Here is a 26,638-nt window from a genome sequence, read left to right on the forward strand (position 1 = left end):
CCTCGGACGTTTTAGTGTTCGCTCATCGCTGGTCCTAACAGCAGCACGGTAGAAAGGACAATGTCCAGCAATCAAACGTATCCAATAAAACATTGCTTTTAATCAAAAAACCATAATACAATAAAAGCAGCGGATGCCCAGTCCTCAGGTAGCCAACCTCTCTCAGAAAAAAATCCTAGATTAACCCCTTCCAACAAAATCCTGTCAATCCCAAAACCAATCAGAGGAGGTAATTGGGACCATAAGCCTCAAGTCAGAGAAGCCTTTTGGATATTGAAATGAAATACACCTCATCCCTCGGGTATGAACCACAGGAACGATTTAACCTTCATTTATCATGTCTAATAGCTTTATTTATATCGATCTCTTTTGTACTTCACAATCTACTTTCCTTTCCACATGACTCATGCGGAGATCTCATGGCCAGCACACGGACCCGATTATAGTCTATGGGGTCCATGTGCTTTTACTGCACACCACTTGCAATTGCGTTCGGTAGTCCCCATGTGGACTCCCCGAACAGATTACCAAACGCAGTTGTGAACTAAGGGTTACAGCCAGGGCCGCCGATAGGCCAGTATTACTGCTACTGGCGTCAGGGGCCCGGCCAAACTGAAAAATGGGGGGGGGTCCGATTTTGGACCGCCACCGTGTGCTGACCCCTGGCGCCGCAGCAGTCATTATATGGTATACGGCTGAAGCAAGGAGCTGACACAGGTCAGCTCCTCGCTTCGCCACTGCGCGCCTCTCTCGCTGACACATATGCGGCTGAAGCGAGAAGCTGACCTGTGTCAGCTCCTCGCTTCACCACTGCCGCCGGCTACTGGCTTGTAGACGCTATGATCGCGTCTACAACTGTGCGCCAGTGAGGGAGAGAGGCGCGCGGAGAGCAGCGTGGGAACGAGGAAAAGGTAAGTTTAATGTGGAACGTGAATCTGGGGGCAGATGAAGGAGAGGACGGCATGACACTGGGGGCAGAGATGGAGAGGACGGCATGACACTGGGGGCAGAGATGGAGAGGATGGCATGACACTGGGGGCAGAGATGGGGGACATGAATCTGGGGGCAGAGATGGAGAGGATGGCATGACACTGGGGGCAGAGATGGAGAGGATGGCATGACACTGGGGGCAGAGATGGGGGACATGAAGCTGGGGGCAGAGATGTGGAGACATGAATCTGGGGGAAGAGATGGGGACATGAATCTGGGGGCAGAGATGGAGGGGAGATGAATCTGGGGGCAGAGATGGAGGGGAGATGAATCTGGGGGAAGAGATGGAGGGGAGATGAATCTGGGGGCAGAGATGGGGGGGACATGAATCTGGGGGCAGAGATGGAGTGGACATGAATCTGGGGGAAGAGATGGGGGGACATGAATATGGGGGCAGAGATGGGGGAACATGAATCTGGGGCAGAGATGGGGGGGACATGAATCTGGGGGCAGAGTTGGAGGGGGGACATGAAAATGGGGGCAGATGAAGGGTGTATATGAAGCTGGGGGAGAGATAGAGGGGGGACATATAATTTACGGGTGACTGTAGGAGGATTATACTGTGTGCGGGCACATGAAAAATGAATGAGAATTTAGCCCCGCCCACATAAAAGTGGGCAGGGCTAAATTTGCAGCAGCACGCAGAGCACGCTGCACATTTTGTTCCTCTTTCGGTTCTTCAAAAGTTGGGAGGTATGGGTACAGGGGGCAATGGAAAGATGTTAGAAGGTGGACGGGGGGAAGGGGGATTGTTGGGGCATCGGGTGTGTGGCACTGCAGAGAGGGAACTGGGGCAATAATATATAATATATAAGTTTTTAGCTGGAGAACTACAAGGCACACAATACCTCCAAAGGTATGTGTGCTTTGTATTAATAATGATGTAGGCGGCTATGTTACAAGCATAGCAGCCTGTTTGGGGGTGGGACTTTCACTTTAAAGGAGTGTTCACATTGCGGTTTTGGCCTCCCTTGCTGGGATACGATGGTAACCAGTCACAATCAGCTACCCACTTATCCCTGCACGGAGAACTGCAGGCCCCCCTTTTTTTTAATGGCCAGTTCTTCGTGCAGGGATAAGTTGACAGCTGATTCTGACTGGTTACCCCGTATCCCGGCAAGGGAGGCTAAAAATGCAATGTGAAAAAGCCCTGAGGATTTATTGAGAGGGGTCTTATACATGGTGTTGGCTCTCTATAGGCGCAGTCACACGTAGCAGAATTTACCTGCAAATAGAATCTGATTAAGTCTTGAAATGCTGCTAAATAAATGGAAATGTAATACATAATTGGTATGTCGCAAAATAAAGTAGTTTTAAAATGGCGGGGTTGGGGGGGGGGCAGATACTTAGGCTGTATGGGGCCCCAAAATTCCTGATGGCGGCCCTGGTTACAGCATCCCCTGCTTTTATTGGAAAATGTTTTTTTCATTAAAAGCTAGGTTTTATTGGATATATTTGATTGCCGGACATCATCCTTTCTACCATGTTGTCTTCACTCCAAGCCGATGGGGCTCATTGGTCCGCGCATCCGTCAGCCACAGATAATGGTGTGAACCAGAATATTGACTGGATTTTGATGTTGATTCCGCATTAAAATCCGGCCCAAAAAACCCCATGTGAACCCGGCCTAAGAAGGAAAGGAGTTCTGCGCTTTTTATCTTTTAAGTTCCAGATTTAGAGGGACTTTCTGGACGCCATGTTATTTTTGCAGAGCCCTGGGGGTGCCAGTAAATTGGAATTTCCCAAGAAGTGACCCTATTTTGCAGGCACAATTTTAGGGTCTCTGCAAATGTGACATCCAAAAAACGGTATTTTAAATTTGTGCTATAAAAGCAGATAGCGCTCCTTCACCTCTGCGGCCTGCTGTGTGCCCAAATTGCTGACTTTCTGTTGAACTGCATATAAAATTTGCGCAAGTCTTCATTAAAATCTAAAAACCTGTAACCAGACCAGGCATAACCATAGTGTGAATACATATGTAATTGTCATTGCGCAGAACTTACGTAATACGGAATATTCCTTCCGCGCGGGTTACAGCACAATTACTTATCAATTATCAGAGAGTTATTTACTTGATTACATGTAAGATGAGCTGATACTAAGGAGAGGGGAGGAGTATACAGAGCGGTATATATAGAGGGTTGTCAGGAGCTGTCAGGTACAGAAGACAAGAAGGACATCATGTTCACCCTCGTCATTCTTCTCCTTGGCATCGGCCAGGCTCGAGCAGCCAGCTTGGTAAGTTCTATTTGAAAATTTCAAGACTCTCATGTCTACACCAGACTGAAAAGCTGCAGAAGAAATACAGCAAATGGTTTGTTTTTTTTGTTGCATTTTTTTTATTGACAATGTTACAGGTTTCACCTTTTACATTCCAAAGGGTGAAATCGATGGTAAATATCTGCGGCATGTAGCAATTTATAATGCAGACCGCAGGTCAGTTTCAGCATACATTCTGTGCAGAGTTCTTAAAATCTCATCCAGTTTTCTGGTACAGTAAAATGCGGCAGATTTCCCACTAGGAAATTCTGCACTGACATTCCCCAGCATTACAGTCCAGTGTGGACGAATCCTTTAATCAGTTTCCTGGGATAACATATATATATATATATATATATATATATATATATATATATATATATATATATATATATTGTCGGGGTCTGGGGTTGCTAGGTGTGGTGGCATAGACACAAAAGTCCAGTTTCTTTAATCCAAAACAAAGGTGTTTATTTTTACTCAAAAGGCAGTGCCGCAACAAAAGGAAACAATACAAAAATAAATACCTGCCCGTAGGTTACCTCACCTAGAATAACAGAAATCAAAAGCCAGTAGACTCATTCAGGACACAGCTACAAAAATTGGACCTCTCTGTCAGCTCTCCAGCTAAGCTCTGCCAAAGTGTTGCTGCTGGAGCTGACTTCTTAAGCCTCCTTGACAAGGAGACTCTCTGCAGCTGAGTCACTGCCAGAACAGCCCCAAAGTGTGGACTGGAGGGGGGTGGAATGACAGGTCCCACTACCAACCTACCTGCCATTCCTAAAAACCCAGCATAATAGTGAGCATTTACCAAAATGCTCAGCAGACGAAAGTTGTCTGCTGAGAACAAACATTCCTGGAGTTTTCTCATCTCATCCACCTAAGTAGTCTGGGTGAGATGTACACCCCCTCCATTACCTGACCAGCCATAGGCTTACAATATATATATTTTTTTTAGTATTGGCTATAGGTGGCCGTGTTAAACCTATGTAGAGACAATCCACAGCTCAATACATTGGAGCTCACTGTTAGGGGGTGTTCACACTTGCACCCGGTGTCCGGTGTGTGCATTCTACTGAGTTTCCATTTTCAGCCCAGGCGAAACTGGACAGGGGACGGAAACCGGGCGGTTAACTTTAAAATCCATTCACTTGAAAGGGTTTGTAAAGGTGACCTACGGTGTCCACCTGCTGCCTATCTGCAGGGAAAACACATTTTTTAGTTGAACACAAAGTTGGACAAGTGAACGGGTTTTAAAGCTGACCGCCAGGTTTCCATCCCCTGTCCAGTTTCACCGGGGTTGTAGATGGAAACCTGGTAGAATGCACACACCAGACACCAAGCACGAATGAACCCTTAGGCTCCCTGATGCTGCTTCCAATGGTCGGTTCCCTTATTCATCCTCATCGTAAAGACATTGATATGGTCGGGGATGGAGAAGGTCTCTGGGTAATTTATTCTACTGAAGGAAACTTTGTCACCAGTAAGATAGATCCTATATCTCTTGCAGTAAAATAGACCTGGACCATGTACTAATACAACCCTGTGGTCACCAGTCCATTCTAGGTGTGCGGGGCAAGTACGCACAAGGCAATAGCAAGCATTGGTGTGAATGAGAGTAAAGATTAAATAGAGGAGAAAGAACCCACCCATGGAGTTGACAGGAAGGCAGGCTGTCAATCACACAAATTAACACTTAATGAACAGAGGAAAACAAGGGCAGAAGAGGTGTGGTGCAAATACAATCACAGAACTAGAGCCGTGTTCACACAGTACGACCAAGAACTTTAAGCCAAGAACCAAACTGCTCATTTATAGACTTTTAGCTGTTTTTGACAAAATTTTACTTATATACTAAAATGGTAAACTGACTAACGTAGATGTTTCTTCTTAGAGATGTTCTGTCTCCTCAGATCCACAACAACACTGGGTCTCTGGATGAGCTCGGGATCTGTAACTGCTCCGTTCTCCTCCCAGACTCCACCTTTCCCGCAGATCGTTTTGAGAAGCTGGAGATCTCCAACCACAACCTGTCCATCACCGTTGAACAGCAAATCACTAAGGTAAAATCTTATAATGACAATGTACTGCTCTCTACCTGTACTATATGTCCTGTACAGCCCTCTACCTGTAATATATGTCCTGTACTGCCCTCTACCTATAATAAATGTACTGTACTGCCCTCTACATGTACTATATGTACTGTACTGCCCTCTACCTGTAATATATGTACTGTACTGCCCTCTACCTGTACTATATGTCCTGTACCGCTCTCTACCTGTACTATATGTACTGTACCGCTCTCTACCTGTACTATATGCACTGTACCGCTCTCTACCTGTAATATATGTACTGTACTGCCTTCTACCTGTACTATATGTACTGTACTGCTCTCTACCTGTACTATATGTACTGTACTGCCCTCTACCTGTACTATATGTACTGTACTGCCCTCTACCTGTACTGTATGTCCTGTACTGCACTCTACCTGTACTATATATACTGTACTGCCCTCTACCTGTACTATATGTACTGTACTGCCTTCTATCTGTACTATATGTACTGTACTGCCCTCTACCTGTAATATATGTACTGTACTGCCCTCTACCTGTACTATATGTACTGTACCGCTCTCTACCTGTAATATATGTACTGTACTGCTCTCTACCTGTACTATATGTCCTGTACTGCTCTCTACCTGTACTATATGTACTGCACTGCTTTCTACCTGTACTATATGTGCTGTACTGCCTTCTACCTGTACTATATGTGCTGTACTGCTCTCTACCTGTACTATATGTACTGTACTGCTCTCTACCTGTACTATATGTACTGTAACGCTCTCTACCTGTACTATATGTCCTGTACCGCTCTCTACCTGTACTATATGTCCTGTACTGCTCCCTACCTGTACTATATGTGCTGTACTGCCCTCTATCTGTACTATACTTCCCTCTACCTGTACTATATGTCCTGTACTGCTCTCTACCTGTACTATATGTACTGTACCGCTCTCTACCTGTAATATATGTACTGTACTGCTCTCTACCTGTACTATATGTCCTGTACTGCTCTCTACCTGTACTATATGTGCTGTACTGCCTTCTACCTGTACTATATGTGCTGTACTGCTCTCTACCTGTACTATATGTCCTGTACCGCTCTCTACCTGTACTATATGTACTGTACTGCTCTCTACCTGTACTATATGTACTGTACCGCTCTCTACCTGTAATATATGTACTGTACCGCTCTCTACCTGTACTATATGTCCTGTACCGCTCTCTACCTGTACTATATGTACTGTACTGCTCCCTACCTGTACTATATGTACTGTACCGCTCTCTACCTGTAATATATTTACTGTACTGCTCTCTACCTGTACTATATGTCCTGTACTGCCCTCTACCTGTAAAATATGTACTGTACTGCTCTCTACCTGTACTATATGTGCTGTACTGCCTTCTACCTGTACTATATGTGCTGTACTGCTCTCTACCTGTACTATATGTACTGTACCGCTCTCTACCTGTACTATATGCCCTGTACCGCCCTCTACCTGTACTATATGTCCTGTACTGTCCTCTACCTGTACTATATGTGCTGTACTGCCCTCTACCTGTACTATATGTACTGTACCACTCTCTACCTGTACTATATGTCCTGTACCGCTCTCTACCTGTACTATATGTCTTGTACCACTTTCTACCTGTACTATATATACTGTACTGTCCTCTACCTGTACTATATGTCCTGTACTGCTCTCTACCTGTACTATTTGTCCTGTACTGCCCTCTACCTGTACTGTATGTACTGTACTGCCCTCTACCTGTACTGTATGTACTGTACTGCTCTCTACCTGTACTATATGTACTGTACTGCCCTCTACCTGTACTATATGTACTGTACTGCCCTCTACCTGTACTATATGTACTGTACTGCCCTCTTCCTGTACTATATGTCCTGTACTGCCCTCTACCTGTACTATATGTACTGTACTGCCCTCTACCTGTACTATATGTACTGTACTGCTCTCTACCTGTACTACATGTACTGTACTGCTCCCTACCTGTACTATATGTGCTGAACTGATCTCTACCTGTACTATATGTACTGTACCGCTCTCTACCTGTACTATATGTACTGTACTGCCCTCTACCTGTACTATACTTTCCTCTACCTGTACTATATGTCCTGTACTGCTCTCTACCTGTACTATATATACTGTACTGCCCTCTACCTGTACTATATGTCCTGTACTGCTCTCTACCTGTACTATTTGTCCTGTACTGCCCTCTACCTGTACTGTATGTACTGTACTGCCCTCTACCTGTACTGTATGTACTGTACTGCTCTCTACCTGTACTATATGTACTGTACTGCCCTCTACCTGTACTATACTTTCCTCTACCTGTACTATATGTCCTGTACTGCTCTCTACCTGTACTATATATACTGTACTGCCCTCTACCTGTACTATATGTCCTGTACTGCTCTCTACCTGTACTATTTGTCCTGTACTGCCCTCTACCTGTACTGTATGTACTGTACTGCCCTCTACCTGTACTGTATGTACTGTACTGCTCTCTACCTGTACTATATGTACTGTACTGCTCTCTACCTGTACTATATGTACTGTACTGCCCTCTACCTGTACTATATGTACTGTATTGCTCTCTCCCTGTACTATATGTCCTGTACCGCTCTCTACCTGTACTATATGTACTGTACTGCCCTCTACCTGTACTATATGTCCTGTACTGCTCTCTACCTGTACTATATGTACTATACTGCTCCCTACCTGTACTATATGTGCTGAACTGCCCTCTACCTGTACTATATGTACTGTACTGCCCTCTACCTGTACTACTTGTACTGTACTGCTCTCTACCTGTACTATATGTACTGTACCGCTCTCTACCTGTACTATATGTACTGTACCACTCTCTACCTGTACTATATGTCCTGTACTGCTCTCTACCTGTACTATATGTACTGTACTGCCCTCTACCTGTACTATACTTCCCTCTACCTGTACTATATGTCCTGTACTGCTCTCTACCTGTACTATATGTACTGTACCGCTCTCTACCTGTACTATATGTACTGTACTGCCCTCTACCTGTACTATACTTCCCTCTACCTGTACTATATGTCCTGTACTGCTCTCTACCTGTACTATATGTACTGTACCGCTCTCTACCTGTAATATATGTACTGTACTGCTCTCTACCTGTACTATATGTCCTGTACTGCTCTCTACCTGTACTATATGTACTGCACTGCTCTCTACCTGTACTGTATGTGCTGTACTGCCTTCTACCTGTACTATATGTGCTGTACTGCTCTCTACCTGTACTATATGTACTGTACTGCTCTCTACCTGTACTATATGTACTGTAACGCTCTCTACCTGTACTATATGTCCTGTACCGCTCTCTACCTGTACTATATGTACTGTACCGCTCTCTACCTGTACTATATGTACTGTACTGCCTTCTACCTGTACTATATGTACTGTACCGCTCCCTACCTGTACTATATGTACTGTACTGCCCTCTACCTGTACTATCCTTCCCTCTACCTCTACTATATGTACTGTACTTCCCTCTACCTGTAATAATAATAATAATACATTTTATTTATATAGCGCCAACATATTCCGCAGCGTTGTACAATTTGTAGGGTTCAAATACAGACAGAAAGATACATTACATAGAAAGTCGTTTCACACAATGGGACTGAGGGCCCTGCTCGCAAGAGCTTACAATCTATGAGGTAGACGGGGTGACACAAGAGGTAGCAGGGGCGGCATTGCTTATGCAGAGGTCACTTTTGTGATAGAGGTTACTGTCATTACATAAACATAAGACTTTATGAGCCGTCAACAGTCGTGTCCTTTAACATGTGGAGGAAGCTTGGACCTATAAAGTTAGCATGAGATGACATTATATAATTTGGGGAAATGTGGGAGCGGGGATAGAGGAAGGTTAAGGGTTTACGTTAGACATTGTGATAGGCCAGTCTGATAAGATGCGTCTTTAGTTTGCGTTTGAAACTGTAGAAATTGGGAGTTAATCTGATTGTCCGGGGTAGAGCATTCCAGAGAAGTGGTGCAGCTCGGGAGAAGTCTTGTATACGAGCGTGGGAGGTTCTAATAATAGAGGATGTAAGTGTTAGGTCATTGAGTGAACGGAGAGCACGGGTTGGTCGGTAGACAGAGATGAGGGAGGAAATGTATGGAGGTGCGGCATTATGGAGAGCCTTGTGGATGAGAGTGATAACTTTATATTTTATTATATAATGAATAGGCAGCCAATGTAATGACTGGCACAGACCCGAGGCATCGCTGTAGTATCTAGCCTGATAGATGAGCCTGGCCGCTGCACTATATATACTGTACTGCTCTCTACCTGTATTATTATTATTATTATTTATTTATTTATATAGCACCATTAATTCCATAGTGCTTTACATTTGGGGGTTTACATACAATACGCAAAATATACAGGTAGATATAATACTAACAGTGACCGACTGGCACAGTGGAGTAGAGGGCCCTGCCCGCGAGGGCTTACAATCTATGGGGGAAGGGGGGAGAGACAGAAGGAGAGGGGGAGACTGTATAGATGGCAGTGCGGTGATAGTGTTATTGGAGGTTGTAGGCCTTCCTGAATAGGGGAGTCTTCAGGGCCTTCTTGAATCCTGTGATTGTGAGGATTAGTCTTATGTGTCTTGGTAGGGAGTTTCAGAGTATGGGAGATGCACGGGAGAAATCTTGGAGGCAGTTGTGTGAGGAGCGGATGAGAGAAGAGCGGAGTAGTAGGTCAATGGAGGATCTGAGGTTACGTGTGGGCAGGTAGCGGGAGATTAGTTCACAGATATATGGAGGGGACAGGTTGTGGATGGCTTTGTATGTTAGCGTTAGTAGCTTGAACTCAATTCGCTGGACTATATGTAGCCAGTGGAGAGACTGGCAGAGGGGAGTAGCCGATGAAGATTGGGGGGAGAGGTGAATTAAACGAGCAGCACAGTTTAAGGTGGACTGGAGGGGGGCGAGGGTGTTTGCTGGGAGTCCATGGAGAAGGGTGTTGCAGTAGTCTAAGCGGGAGATTATGAGGGCTTGGACAAGCATCTTGGTAGTTTCAGGGGTGAGGAAGGAGCGGATTCGATGGATGTTCTTGAGCTGGAGGCGGCAGGAGGTGTTGAAGGTTTGAACGTGTGACTTGAAGGATAGGTCGGAGTCCAGGGTTACCCCAAGACATCGGGCCTGTGAGACAGGAGTAATTGTGGTTCTGTTAACTTTGATAGATGGGTCAGGTGGAGGGGCCACATTGGGTGGGGTGAAAATGATGAACTCCGTTTTCTCCATGTTCAGTTTGAGAAAACGGGAGGAGAGGAAGGAGGCTACGGCCGCTAAGCAATCTGGAACTCTGGCCAGCAGTGAGGTAATGTCTGGTCCAGTGATGTATATTTGGGTGTCATCTTCATAGCAATGGTATTGAAAACCATGAGATTCTATGAGTTGGCCTAGGCCAAGGGTGTAGATGGAGAACAGGAGGGGTCCTAGGATGGAGCCTTGGGGGACACCTACAGAGAGAGGGCGTGGTGAGGAGGTGGTGTGTGAGTAGGAGACACTGAATGTGCGGTCAGTGAGGTATGAGGAGATCCAGGAAAGTGCCAGGTCTGAGATACCAAGGGATGAGAGAATTTCTAACAGGAGGGAGTAGTCAACTGTGTCAAAGGCAGAGGAGAGGTCAAGGAGGAGGAGGACAGAGGAGAGGACAAGGAGGAGGAGGACAGAGTAATGGCGCTTGGCTTTGGCGGTTAGAAGGTCATTGGTGACTTTTGTTAGGGCAGTTTCAGTGGAGTGCCGGGGTCTGAAGCCTGACTGAAGTCTGTCAAAGAGCAGGTTGGATGAAAGATAGGAGAGTTCGGAGTGGACGTGTTGCTCAAGTAGTTTTGAGGCGTACGGGAGCAGTGAGATGGGATGATAGTTGGCTGGAGAGGACGAGTCGAGGGACGGTTTCTTAAGTATAGGATTGACAGTGGCATGTTTGAAGGCAGAGGGAAAGGATCCATTGGCTAGGGATAGGTTCAAGAGATGAGTTAGGGCCGGAGTAATGACTTCAGTGAGTTTGGGGATGAGATGTGACTGGATCGGGTCAAGCGCACAGGAGGTGAGGTGGGATTTGGAGATTAGGGACTGGGAGGAGAGTTTTTCATCAGTGATAGTGGGGAAACAGGTCAGGGATGAGGAGCAGCAAGTAGTTGGATAGAGGGGTTGTCGGGGGAGTAGGGTAAGACTATCTCTGATGGTGTCAATTTTAGTTTTGAAGTAGGAGGCAAAGTCGTCAGCTGAGATAAGTGATGTCGGAGGGGGGGCGGGAGGACGGAGGAGGGAGTTGAAGGTGGTGAATAACTGTTTGGGGTTGCGAGAGTGCAGATATGAGTGTGGTGAAGTAGACCTGCTTTGCGGAGGTGAGTGCGTTCTTAAATGTGCGAACTGCCTTTTTGTAGCTGAAAAAATCTTCCTGGGATTGTTTTTTTTTCCAGAGGCATTCAGCAACCCGCGAGGCACGTCTCAGTTTTTTAGTCAGGTCGGTGTGCCAGGGTTGCCTATTGATCGGCCGGGCTCTGGTGTATGTGTAGGGGGCCACAGAGTCCAGGGCTGAGGTAATGGTGGTATTATAGAAGGCAGCAGCGGCATCTGTGTCCTGGAGTGAGGAGATGTCAGCGAGTGGAAGGAGAGAGTCTGAGAGCTTGCAGGTGTCAAGGCGGTTGAAGTTCCTGCGGGGGCGTGTTGGTTTAGAGGTTGGGGTTTCTATTGGAGAGGAGAGGACAGAGAATGTTAGCAGATTGTGGTCAGAGAGCGTGGATGGAGAGTTAGAGAGGCTGCATATGGAGCAGAGGTGGCTGAATATGAGGTCTAGCATGTGCCCCTTTATGTGGGTGGCTGAGGAAGACAATTGGGAGAGACCAAAGGAGGCGGTGAGGGACAGGAGACTGGAGGCAGGAGGGTGGTCTGTGTTAATGGGGATGTTGAAGTCACCCATGATGAAGGTTGGGGTGTCTGTGGCTAGGTAGTGTGTGAGCCAGGTGGTGAAGTGGTCGATGAAAGCAGCGGTAGGTCCCGGCGGACGATATATGACGGCCAGTTGGAGGTTGGAGGGTGAGTAGATACGAACAGCGTGCACTTCAAAGGAGGGGAAGGTGAGGGCAGGTAGCGCCTGGATAGGGGCAAATGAGCACTTGTCTGACAGGAGGATGCCTACACCTCCACCAGGTTTATTGTTGGGCCGGGGAGTATGTGAGAATTGCAGACTTCCATAGGAGAGGGCGGCGGGGGAGACTGTGTCTGAGGGGGTCAGCCATGTTTCTGTGAGACCAAGAAATGTAAATGCATTTTGAATGAAATCGTGTATGTAGGCAAGTTTATTACATACGGAGCGGGCATTCCATAGTGCAGCGGAGAGGACAGGGAGAGGGGGAGAAGAGAGTGAGAGTGAGATTGGTTTGAGATATTGGGGGTTGCGTGCATTAACGCCAGGTGTGGGGAAAAGGCCGACAGTGGGGAGTAGCTGGGAAGGTCCAGGATTAGGAGATATGTCACCAGAACTAAGGAGGAGCAGGGAGAGGGACAGCAGGTATAGGTAGGAGAGGGTGTGGGGGGGGGGGGTTGTATGTGTCTGGGGCGGAAAGCCTGCAGGTTTGTGTGGAGCTGTGCAGAGAAAGTTATATAGTGGGGTAGGAGAGAGGGAGAGATGTAGATTTCTTTACTGACAAGGCTGGTTTGGGGTGGATAAATTTCTTTTACAAGGATTGGGAGAACAAAAGGGATTAAAGTGAGAAGCATTTCTGTTCGATAAGTGAGTAGTACGTAGTAGTTGGTGATTGTTACTTTCTGTTCCCTTCTGGTCCAATTCTAGCCTAATTCTAGTCTGTACACTTCAATTCCACACTTCAGATGCAATGACCTAGCGGAGCTTACATTTGTACAACTGAAGGTTTGCAAGATGACTATCAGGTGTGAATTGGGGGGTGTGGATAAATGGATATAGATTCAGGCCATCAAGGCTATTGTAATTACTACACAGTGGTTACAACATACCAACAAATTAAAACACAATAGTAGCAGGATGAGAATACTTGTACTATATATACTGTACTGCTCTCTACCTGTACTATATGTATTGTACTGCCCTCTACGTGTACTATATGTCCTGTACTGCCCTCTACCTGTACTATATGTCCTGTACTGCTCTCTACCTGTACTATATGTACTGTACTGCTCTCTACCTGTACTATATGTACTGTACTGCTCTCTACCTGTACTATATGTACTGTACTGCCCTCTACCTGTACTATATGTCCTGTACTGCTCTCTACCTGTACTATATGTACTGTACTGCCCTCTACCTGTACTATATGTACTGTACTGCTCTCTACCTGTACTATATGTACTGTACTGCCCTCTACCTGTACTATATGTCCTGTACTGCCCTCTACCTGTACTATATGTCCTGTACTGCCCTCTACCTGTACTATATGTACTGTACTGCTCTCTACCTGTACTATATGTACTGTACTGCTCTCTATCTGTACTATATGTACTGTACCGCTCTCTACCTGTACTATATGTGCTGTACTGCCTTCTACCTGTACTATATGTGCTGTACTGCTCTCTACCTGTACTATATGTACTGTACTGCCCTCTACCTGTACTATATGTACTGTATTGCTCTCTCCCTGTACTATATGTCCTGTACCGCTCTCTACCTGTACTATATGTACTGTACTGCCCTCTACCTGTACTATATGTCCTGTACTGCTCTCTACCTGTACTATATGTACTATACTGCTCCCTACCTGTACTATATGTGCTGAACTGCCCTCTACCTGTACTATATGTACTGTACTGCCCTCTACCTGTACTACTTGTACTGTACTGCTCTCTACCTGTACTATATGTACTGTACCGCTCTCTACCTGTACTATATGTACTGTACCACTCTCTACCTGTACTATATGTCCTGTACTGCTCTCTACCTGTACTATATGTACTGTACTGCCCTCTACCTGTACTATACTTCCCTCTACCTGTACTATATGTCCTGTACTGCTCTCTACCTGTACTATATGTACTGTACCGCTCTCTACCTGTACTATATGTACTGTACTGCCCTCTACCTGTACTATACTTCCCTCTACCTGTACTATATGTCCTGTACTGCTCTCTACCTGTACTATATGTACTGTACCGCTCTCTACCTGTAATATATGTACTGTACTGCTCTCTACCTGTACTATATGTCCTGTACTGCTCTCTACCTGTACTATATGTACTGCACTGCTCTCTACCTGTACTGTATGTGCTGTACTGCCTTCTACCTGTACTATATGTGCTGTACTGCTCTCTACCTGTACTATATGTACTGTACTGCTCTCTACCTGTACTATATGTACTGTAACGCTCTCTACCTGTACTATATGTCCTGTACCGCTCTCTACCTGTACTATATGTACTGTACCGCTCTCTACCTGTACTATATGTACTGTACTGCCTTCTACCTGTACTATATGTACTGTACCGCTCCCTACCTGTACTATATGTACTGTACTGCCCTCTACCTGTACTATCCTTCCCTCTACCTCTACTATATGTACTGTACTTCCCTCTACCTGTAATAATAATAATAATACATTTTATTTATATAGCGCCAACATATTCCGCAGCGTTGTACAATTTGTAGGGTTCAAATACAGACAGAAAGATACATTACATAGAAAGTCGTTTCACACAATGGGACTGAGGGCCCTGCTCGCAAGAGCTTACAATCTATGAGGTAGACGGGGTGACACAAGAGGTAGCAGGGGCGGCATTGCTTATGCAGAGGTCACTTTTGTGATAGAGGTTACTGTCATTACATAAACATAAGACTTTATGAGCCGTCAACAGTCGTGTCCTTTAACATGTGGAGGAAGCTTGGACCTATAAAGTTAGCATGAGATGACATTATATAATTTGGGGAAATGTGGGAGCGGGGATAGAGGAAGGTTAAGGGTTTACGTTAGACATTGTGATAGGCCAGTCTGATAAGATGCGTCTTTAGTTTGCGTTTGAAACTGTAGAAATTGGGAGTTAATCTGATTGTCCGGGGTAGAGCATTCCAGAGAAGTGGTGCAGCTCGGGAGAAGTCTTGTATACGAGCGTGGGAGGTTCTAATAATAGAGGATGTAAGTGTTAGGTCATTGAGTGAACGGAGAGCACGGGTTGGTCGGTAGACAGAGATGAGGGAGGAAATGTATGGAGGTGCGGCATTATGGAGAGCCTTGTGGATGAGAGTGATAACTTTATATTTTATTATATAATGAATAGGCAGCCAATGTAATGACTGGCACAGACCCGAGGCATCGCTGTAGTATCTAGCCTGATAGATGAGCCTGGCCGCTGCACTATATATACTGTACTGCTCTCTACCTGTATTATTATTATTATTATTTATTTATTTATATAGCACCATTAATTCCATAGTGCTTTACATTTGGGGGTTTACATACAATACGCAAAATATACAGGTAGATATAATACTAACAGTGACCGACTGGCACAGTGGAGTAGAGGGCCCTGCCCGCGAGGGCTTACAATCTATGGGGGAAGGGGGGAGAGACAGAAGGAGAGGGGGAGACTGTATAGATGGCAGTGCGGTGATAGTGTTATTGGAGGTTGTAGGCCTTCCTGAATAGGGGAGTCTTCAGGGCCTTCTTGAATCCTGTGATTGTGAGGATTAGTCTTATGTGTCTTGGTAGGGAGTTTCAGAGTATGGGAGATGCACGGGAGAAATCTTGGAGGCAGTTGTGTGAGGAGCGGATGAGAGAAGAGCGGAGTAGTAGGTCAATGGAGGATCTGAGGTTACGTGTGGGCAGGTAGCGGGAGATTAGTTCACAGATATATGGAGGGGACAGGTTGTGGATGGCTTTGTATGTTAGCGTTAGTAGCTTGAACTCAATTCGCTGGACTATATGTAGCCAGTGGAGAGACTGGCAGAGGGGAGTAGCCGATGAAGATTGGGGGGAGAGGTGAATTAAACGAGCAGCACAGTTTAAGGTGGACTGGAGGGGGGCGAGGGTGTTTGCTGGGAGTCCATGGAGAAGGGTGTTGCAGTAGTCTAAGCGGGAGATTATGAGGGCTTGGACAAGCATCTTGGTAGTTTCAGGGGTGAGGAAGGAGCGGATTCGATGGATGTTCTTGAGCTGGAGGCGGCAGGAGGTGTTGAGGGTTTGAACGTGTGACTTGAAGGATAGGTCGGAGTCCAGGGTTACCCCAAGACATCGGGCCTGTGAGACAGGAGTAATTGTGGTTCTGTTAACTTTGATAGATGGGTCAGGTGGAGGGGCCACATTGGGTGGGGTGAAAATGATGAACTCCGTTTTCTCCATGTTCAGTTTGAGAAAACGGGAGGAGAGGAAGGAGGCTACGGCCGCTAAGCAATCTGGAACTCTGGCCAGCAGTGAGGTAATGTCTGGTCCAGTGATGTATATTTGGGTGTCATCTTCATAGCAATGGTATTGAAAACCATGAGATTCTATGAGTTGGCCTAGGCCAAGGGTGTAGATGGAGAACAGGAGGGGTCCTAGGATGGAGCCTTGGGGGACACCTACAGAGAGAGGGCGTGGTGAGGAGGTGGTGTGTGAGTAGGAGACACTGAATGTGCGGTCAGTGAGGTATGAGGAGATCCAGGAAAGTGCCAGGTCTGAGATACCAAGGGATGAGAGAATTTCTAACAGGAGGGAGTAGTCAACTGTGTCAAAGGCAGAGGAGAGGTCAAGGAGGAGGAGGACAGAGGAGAGGACAAGGAGGAGGAGGACAGAGTAATGGCGCTTGGCTTTGGCGGTTAGAAGGTCATTGGTGACTTTTGTTAGGGCAGTTTCAGTGGAGTGCCGGGGTCTGAAGCCTGACTGAAGTCTGTCAAAGAGCAGGTTGGATGAAAGATAGGAGAGTTCGGAGTGGACGTGTTGCTCAAGTAGTTTTGAGGCGTACGGGAGCAGTGAGATGGGATGATAGTTGGCTGGAGAGGACGAGTCGAGGGACGGTTTCTTAAGTATAGGATTGACAGTGGCATGTTTGAAGGCAGAGGGAAAGGATCCATTGGCTAGGGATAGGTTCAAGAGATGAGTTAGGGCCGGAGTAATGACTTCAGTGAGTTTGGGGATGAGATGTGACTGGATCGGGTCAAGCGCACAGGAGGTGAGGTGGGATTTGGAGATTAGGGACTGGGAGGAGAGTTTTTCATCAGTGATAGTGGGGAAACAGGTCAGGGATGAGGAGCAGCAAGTAGTTGGATAGAGGGGTTGTCGGGGGAGTAGGGTAAGACTATCTCTGATGGTGTCAATTTTAGTTTTGAAGTAGGAGGCAAAGTCGTCAGCTGAGATAAGTGATGTCGGAGGGGGGGCGGGAGGACGGAGGAGGGAGTTGAAGGTGGTGAATAACTGTTTGGGGTTGCGAGAGTGCAGATATGAGTGTGGTGAAGTAGACCTGCTTTGCGGAGGTGAGTGCGTTCTTAAATGTGCGAACTGCCTTTTTGTAGCTGAAAAAATCTTCCTGGGATTGTTTTTTTTTCCAGAGGCATTCAGCAACCCGCGAGGCACGTCTCAGTTTTTTAGTCAGGTCGGTGTGCCAGGGTTGCCTATTGATCGGCCGGGCTCTGGTGTATGTGTAGGGGGCCACAGAGTCCAGGGCTGAGGTAATGGTGGTATTATAGAAGGCAGCAGCGGCATCTGTGTCCTGGAGTGAGGAGATGTCAGCGAGTGGAAGGAGAGAGTCTGAGAGCTTGCAGGTGTCAAGGCGGTTGAAGTTCCTGCGGGGGCGTGTTGGTTTAGAGGTTGGGGTTTCTATTGGAGAGGAGAGGACAGAGAATGTTAGCAGATTGTGGTCAGAGAGCGTGGATGGAGAGTTAGAGAGGCTGCATATGGAGCAGAGGTGGCTGAATATGAGGTCTAGCATGTGCCCCTTTATGTGGGTGGCTGAGGAAGACAATTGGGAGAGACCAAAGGAGGCGGTGAGGGACAGGAGACTGGAGGCAGGAGGGTGGTCTGTGTTAATGGGGATGTTGAAGTCACCCATGATGAAGGTTGGGGTGTCTGTGGCTAGGTAGTGTGTGAGCCAGGTGGTGAAGTGGTCGATGAAAGCAGCGGTAGGTCCCGGCGGACGATATATGACGGCCAGTTGGAGGTTGGAGGGTGAGTAGATACGAACAGCGTGCACTTCAAAGGAGGGGAAGGTGAGGGCAGGTAGCGCCTGGATAGGGGCAAATGAGCACTTGTCTGACAGGAGGATGCCTACACCTCCACCAGGTTTATTGTTGGGCCGGGGAGTATGTGAGAATTGCAGACTTCCATAGGAGAGGGCGGCGGGGGAGACTGTGTCTGAGGGGGTCAGCCATGTTTCTGTGAGACCAAGAAATGTAAATGCATTTTGAATGAAATCGTGTATGTAGGCAAGTTTATTACATACGGAGCGGGCATTCCATAGTGCAGCGGAGAGGACAGGGAGAGGGGGAGAAGAGAGTGAGAGTGAGATTGGTTTGAGATATTGGGGGTTGCGTGCATTAACGCCAGGTGTGGGGAAAAGGCCGACAGTGGGGAGTAGCTGGGAAGGTCCAGGATTAGGAGATATGTCACCAGAACTAAGGAGGAGCAGGGAGAGGGACAGCAGGTATAGGTAGGAGAGGGTGTGGGGGGGGGGGGGTTGTATGTGTCTGGGGCGGAAAGCCTGCAGGTTTGTGTGGAGCTGTGCAGAGAAAGTTATATAGTGGGGTAGGAGAGAGGGAGAGATGTAGATTTCTTTACTGACAAGGCTGGTTTGGGGTGGATAAATTTCTTTTACAAGGATTGGGAGAACAAAAGGGATTAAAGTGAGAAGCATTTCTGTTCGATAAGTGAGTAGTACGTAGTAGTTGGTGATTGTTACTTTCTGTTCCCTTCTGGTCCAATTCTAGCCTAATTCTAGTCTGTACACTTCAATTCCACACTTCAGATGCAATGACCTAGCGGAGCTTACATTTGTACAACTGAAGGTTTGCAAGATGACTATCAGGTGTGAATTGGGGGGTGTGGATAAATGGATATAGATTCAGGCCATCAAGGCTATTGTAATTACTACACAGTGGTTACAACATACCAACAAATTAAAACACAATAGTAGCAGGATGAGAATACTTGTACTATATATACTGTACTGCTCTCTACCTGTACTATATGTATTGTACTGCCCTCTACGTGTACTATATGTCCTGTACTGCCCTCTACCTGTACTATATGTCCTGTACTGCTCTCTACCTGTACTATATGTACTGTACTGCTCTCTACCTGTACTATATGTACTGTACTGCTCTCTACCTGTACTATATGTACTGTACTGCCCTCTACCTGTACTATATGTCCTGTACTGCTCTCTACCTGTACTATATGTACTGTACTGCCCTCTACCTGTACTATATGTACTGTACTGCTCTCTACCTGTACTATATGTACTGTACTGCCCTCTACCTGTACTATATGTCCTGTACTGCCCTCTACCTGTACTATATGTCCTGTACTGCCCTCTACCTGTACTATATGTACTGTACTGCTCTCTACCTGTACTATATGTACTGTACTGCTCTCTATCTGTACTATATGTACTGTACCGCTCTCTACCTGTACTATATGTGCTGTACTGCCTTCTACCTGTACTATATGTGCTGTACTGCTCTCTACCTGTACTATATGTACTGTACTGCCCTCTACCTGTACTATATGTACTGTACCGCTCTCTACCTGTACTATGTGTACTGTACTGCTCTCTACCTGTACTATATGTACTGTACTGCTCCCTACCTGTACTATATGTGCTGTACTGCTCTCTACCTGTACTATATGTACTGTACTGCCCTCTACCTGTACTATATGTACTGTACCGCTCTCTACCTGTACTATGTGTACTGTACTGCTCTCTACCTGTACTATATGTACTGTACTGCTCCCTACCTGTACTATATGTACTGTACTGCTCTCTACCTGTACTATATGTACTGTACTGCTCCCTACCTGTACTATATGTGCTGAACTGCCCTCTACTTGTACTATATGTACTGTACTGCCCTCTACCTGTACTATATGTACTGTACTGCCTTCTACCTGTACTATATGTACTGTACTGCTCTCTATCTGTACTATATGTACTGTACTGCTCTCTATCTGTACTATATGTACTGTACTGCTCTCTACCTGTAATATATGTACTGTACTGCCCTCTACCTGTACTATATGTACTGTACTGCTCTCTATCTGTACTATATGTACTGTACTGCTCTCTACCTGTACTACATGTACTGTACTGCTCTCTATCTGTACTATATGTACTGTACTGCTCTCTATCTGTACTATATGTACTGTACTGCCCTCTTCCTGTACTATATGTACTGTACTGCTCTCTATCTGTACTATATGTCCTGTACTGCCCTCTACCTGTACTATATGTACTGTACTGCCCTCTATCTGTACTATATGTACTGTACTGCTCTCTATCTGTACTATATGTACTGTACTGCCCTCTACCTGTACTATATGTACTGTACTGCCCTCTATCTGTACTATATGTACTGTACCGCTCTCTACCTGTACTATATATACTGTACTGCTCTCTATCTGTACTATATGTACTGTACTGCTCTCTATCTGTACTATATGTACTGTACTGCCCTCTACCTGTACTATATGTACTGTACTGCTCTCTACCTGTACTATATGTCCTGTACTGCTCTCTACCTGTACTATATGTGCTGTACTACTCTCTACCTGTATTATATGTACTGTACCGCTCTCTACCTGTACTATATGTACTGTACTGCTCTCTACCTGTACTATATATACTGTACTGCTCTCTATCTGTACTATATGTACTGTACTGCTCTCTACCTGTACTATATGTACTGTACTGCTCTCTATCTGTACTATATGTACTGTACTACTCAATATCTATGCTACATATACTGTACTTCTCTCTACCCAGTGGCGTAACTACCGCCATAGCAGCAGGCCCAGTGACAGGGCCCAGTGGGCCCAGTGACAGCCGCCACCGCTGCTCTCATTATACTCGGGGATCTTTTCGGACCCCCAAGTATAATGATCGGCGGACCGGGAGAGGTAAGAAACATAAAAAACACTGTTACTTACCTCTCCACGATCCGTACAGGCTTCAGCCTAGTTGTCCGACGTCACATGAGCTGGGCCTGCGTCCCGAGTCATGTGACGCCTGACGTCATTGAAGATCGACCACTTCGGAGGCCGGCAGCGTAGGAGATGGGAGATAGGTGAGTAGAGGTTTTTTTTAATGTTTTTCTCCCCCTGGGTCTCTGATTATTATACTCTGGGGTCTGAAAAGACCCCAGAGTATAGTAATTGTTTATGGGTGTCCACAGTGGGACATAGTACTGTGTGCAGGGGCCACTATGGGGTATAATACTGTGTGCAGGGGCCACTATGGGCTATAATACTGTGTGCAGGGGCCACTATGGGCTATAATACTGTGTGCAGGGGCCACTATGGGGGTTAATACTGTGTGTTGGGGCCACTATGGGGGATAATACTGTGTGCAGGGGCCACTAAGGGACATAATAGTGTTTGCAGGGGCCACTAAGGCACATAACACTGTGTGCAGGGGCCACTAAGGGACATAATACTGTGTGCAGGGGCCACTATTTGTACATAATACTGTGTGCAGGGGCCACTATGGGGCATAATGCTGTGTGCAGCGGCCACTAAGGGACATAATACTGTGTGCAGGGGCCACTATGTGGACATAATACTGTGTGCAGGGGCCACTATGGGGCATAATGCTGTGTGCAGGGGCCACTAAGGGGCATAATACTGTGTGCAGGGGCCACTGAGGGACATAATAGTGTTTGCAGGGGCCACTATGGGGCATAATAGAGTGCGCAGGAATGCGTAGGAGGGGGTCAGTCGAGGTCGTCGGTGTCAGTCAGGGGTGGGGCCCCATGTAAAAAGTTCACCACGGGGCCGCCATTCCTAGTTACGCCACAGTCTCTACCTATTCCATATGTTCTGTACTACTATCTATATTACTCTCTACCTGTAACAGAAACATATGACCAGTAATATACTTTCTATCCACAGTCTTTGGTATACAGTAGTGTTTTGTGTCCTTCATTTGAAGCCTTGGTTTGTATTCATCTCCTAGATCCATCATTATGAGAGTACACTGATTAGTTACACGGAGCGGCTGGTGAACCTGACCAAACGTGTGGAGGTGATGGAGATGGGAGGTATTTCTTACACTGAGCTGGACTTCGAGCTGTTGAAGTTGGAGATTAGAGAAATGGAGTCTCTGATCCTGAAGCTGAAGTCTACAATGAGCGGCACCAATGTTCTGGTGGAGACTTTGTACATGGAGGTGAGACGAGGCCTGTTGTGTAATATTATACTGTAGATTCTGCTCATAGTTCTGCTCATAGATCTGCTCATATGCCACCACTGGGAAACCTCTGGAACTCCAGATAGATGGATAAATACATGGTGTAATGTGCTCAGCTCTTTCTGTAGACTAATCTACCATTTATTTCCTTCTTCCTCTATAGATCCACAACAATTCCATCTTGGTGAACCAGCTAGAGGTCTACGATAAGAACAACATCATGGTGATCAGAAGAGAAATTACAGCCCTGAAGAAACGACTAGAAGATTGTGAAAATAATCAGACAAAGCCGATGCCAAACCCTCCAACATCTCCAATGCTCAATGGTATGTGCAAACAGAATTTACTTCTCGATATTAATTTCAGAAGAGTTTTTACTTACAACGTATAGCAGATCCCTCTCGGATAAAATCATCTTGTGCTTTAGCTCATGAGTTATATTGTGTTAGTGCTCTATACTGTACCATCTACTGACAGTCTCCCTTAGGCTGGTGCTCTATACTGTACCGTCTACTGACAGTCTCCCTTAGGCTGGTGCTCTATACTGTACCGTCTACTGACAGTCTCCCTTAGACTGGTGCTCTATACTGTACCGTCTACTGACAGTCTCCCTTAGGCTGGTGCTCTACACTGTCTATATTGTTTCTTACACATTGCATGGAGCCGCATCTTGTCTGTGAAATACATTTGTTTTATTGTGCAGGTACCTGTCACTATGGATCAATTGCAAACATCAGTAAACCATTTATAGTACAACTGAACTATAATGGAGCCAACTCCAAATATGGCGGATGGGGGCGAGATTCATTAGCTGGAGCCGACCAGAATGTTCAGTGGGTGGCTCCTCTCAGTACAGACGCAAGAATGATGAAATATTTACGTACCTACAATACATACAACGATCTCCTGATCTACAATCACAACATAGACAGAGGAATGTCATATTATGGACAAGGCGGTGGAATGATCATGTATAATAAAACAATGTACTATAACTGTTACAACACTAGAAACCTCTGCAGATACAATCCACAGCTCAATAAACTGGAGCTCAGTGTTACTCTCCCTGATGCTGCTTACAACCAGCGCTTCTCCTATTCATCTTCAAATTACCAAGACATTGACATGGCCGCCGATGAAGAAGGTCTGTGGGTAATTTATTCTACTGAACACAATGCTGGAAACTTTGTCATCAGTAAAGTAGATCCCATATCTCTTGCAGTAAAACAGACCTGGGCCACTTCCCAATTCAAGCCTGCAGCCACCAATGCATTCATGGTGTGCGGTGTCTTGTACGTTACCAGAGCCATCAATACAAAAAAAGATGAGATATTTTACATGTACGACACAAAAACGGGTAAGGAAGGTTGGATTAGCGTCCCCATGGATAAACCAAAGGAGAATGTGCAGGGTCTGTCTTACAATCCTAATGACCATAAACTCTACATGTACAATGATGGATACTTAATCAACTATGACCTCACGTTTAGGCCTTCTGAAGGAGAAAAATCTCAAATATAACCAAACAAGTCTACACCTCATAGCAGTGTAAGATTTTCCATATTTTCCAGTAGGACAATAACAAGTCAAAACAGGACAACTACGAAACCATCTCATACATCTTATCATCAAAATAAAGAGAGGAAAAAGGTCAATCCTGCCCAAACTGTGAAACTGAAATTGTGGATATTAGAATTCACTAACCATAATGTGTCTCCATGGTAACAGACAACAGACAGCCCCTGTGTCGTCTGATCCTGGCGCCATATTACTGTCCCCTACTTCTTGTGCTATGGAATTGCTGCCTAAGCGATTCCAAAAAGTAATGGCGTTACTATTTAAGCCATACCTCCCAACTTTTGAAGAACTGAAAGAGCGCCGCGGAAAATTTAGCCCCGCCCACTTGTGTTGACTCCGCCCACTAGTTAATTTTCCATGTGCCCGCACACAGTATAATCCTCCTACAGTCACCCGTAAATTATATGTCCCCCCTCTCTCTCCCCCAGTTTCATATACACCCTTCATCTGCCCCCAGTTTCATGTCCCCCTTCCATCTCTGCCCCCAGATTCATGTCCCCTCCATCTCTGCCCCCTGATTCATGTCCTCTCCATCTCTTCCCCCAGATTCATGTCCCCTCCATCTCTGCCCCAGTTTCTTGTCCCCCCATCTCTGCCCCCAGATTCATGTCCCCCCATCTCTGCCCCCAGATTCATGTCCCCCATCTCTGCCCCCAGATTCATGTCCCCCATCTCTGCCCCCGGATTCATGTCCCCACATCTCTGCCCCCAGATTCATGTCCCCTCCATCTCTGCCCCCAGATTCATGTCCCCTCCATCTCTGCCCCCAGATTCATGTCCCCTCCATCTCTGCCCCCAGATTCATGTCCCCCCATCTCTTCCCCCCAGATTCATGTCCCCCATCTCTTCCCCCAGATTCATGTCCCCACATCTCTGCCCCAGTGTCATGCCGTCCTCTCCATCTCTGCCCCCAGTGTCATGCCGTCCTCTCCTTCATCTGCCCCCAGTTTCACGTTCCACCTCCACATTAAACTTACCTTCTCCTCCGCTCCCTCGCCGCTCTCTGCGTGCCTCTCTCGCTGACACATATGCGGCTGAAGCGAGGAGCTGACCTGTGTCAGCTCCTCGCTTCGCCGCTGCCGCCGATCTCGCTGACACATATGCACCTGAAGCGAGGAGCTGACCAGCTCCTCGCTTCAGCCGCATATGTGTCAGCGAGACCGGCGGCAGCGGCGAAGCGAGGAGCTGACACAGGTCAGTTCCTTGCTTCAGCCGCATATGTGTCAGAGAGACCGGCGGCAGCGGCGAAGCGAGGAGCTGACCTGTGTCAGCTCCTTGCTTCAGCCGCATATGTGTTCAACTCAGATCTGCGTCCTCTGGACGCAGATCTGAGTTGAAATCGGGACATACCTCCCTCCAACCGGGAAATCGGGATGGTTGGGAGGTATGATTTAAGCAATTACATTTGATGCAGAAAGCAACTGACCACAGCAGACAGCAAAATAACAAACTGCCTATAACCCTAAAGAGCTGAAGAGTCTCGAGGTATTCACCAGAGCCCGCCACGAGGCAGGATGGACATCACAGCTGCAGAATAAGGAGCCAGAAAACAGGTGCACTAAGAACCAGGCCAGAAATACCATTGTGGGTATGAAAGTAATACAGACACCAGGGTCAAAAACTAGGAGCATATGGGGGAAAACCAAACAAAAGTAGAAGAACATTAGGCCACGATCAAGTCCAGGAGGTCACAGAGAAAACCAAGTCAGCAAGAGATGTGTAAACTGGGAGATCAGCAGAACAAGGGAAAGGCACAAGGAGAGAATTCTGAGAACTGGAGCCTAAGTGACTACCGAAATCTCAGGTAAGGAAATAGAGAGCATAAAATACACGTCCTCGGCCACTGACTGGATTCTGAAGAACCGCACTGACTGGCTCCACATCTCCGGTCTGACTGAACAGAACTAGCAAAGTACAACTGTCTGTGGCATGTTACCATGGAGACATAGATTTACATAAAATGGTACAATATGTCTAATTAAGCTTATTTGCAAAATTGCTTCATTTCCAACTTGAAATTGGAGCGATATAATAAAGTGGGTGAATAGACAGACTGAGCCTTTAAGATTGTCCCAGGTAAGATCTCAATGATCTCTCCCTGAATGACCACTGAAGGGTGAGACACAATAAAGATTGATCCCATGTTTATTGTTACGATAGATTTTAGATTTATGGGCTCGTCTTCCAAACGTCTATAGCCTACATGGAATGAATCACTTTGCAAATACAATGTCACACTGTACTAATGTTAATGTAGTGTAGTCCAGAGCTGCATTCACAATTCTGCACACTTCAGAGCGTCAGGCACTGGTACAGTAATACGAGATCCAGGGAATT

The 26,638-nt window shown here is 46.3% G+C and overlaps 1 protein-coding gene across 1 annotated transcript; it reads left to right on the top strand.

Annotated features, from left to right (window-relative positions):
- The first annotated feature begins 3,171 nt into the window (after positions 1-3,171).
- Positions 3,172-24,244, top strand: LOC142184833 (olfactomedin-4-like). Its single transcript, XM_075259933.1, has 5 exons — positions 3,172-3,228; positions 5,163-5,312; positions 22,490-22,702; positions 22,887-23,049; positions 23,427-24,244. Exons 1-5 carry the CDS (start codon positions 3,172-3,174, stop codon positions 24,242-24,244), a joined length of 1,401 nt encoding a protein of 466 aa, XP_075116034.1.
- The last annotated feature ends 2,394 nt before the right edge of the window (positions 24,245-26,638 follow it).

Source organism: Leptodactylus fuscus, chromosome 11 (genome assembly GCF_031893055.1).
Source record: "Leptodactylus fuscus isolate aLepFus1 chromosome 11, aLepFus1.hap2, whole genome shotgun sequence".
NCBI lineage: Eukaryota > Metazoa > Chordata > Amphibia > Anura > Leptodactylidae > Leptodactylus > Leptodactylus fuscus.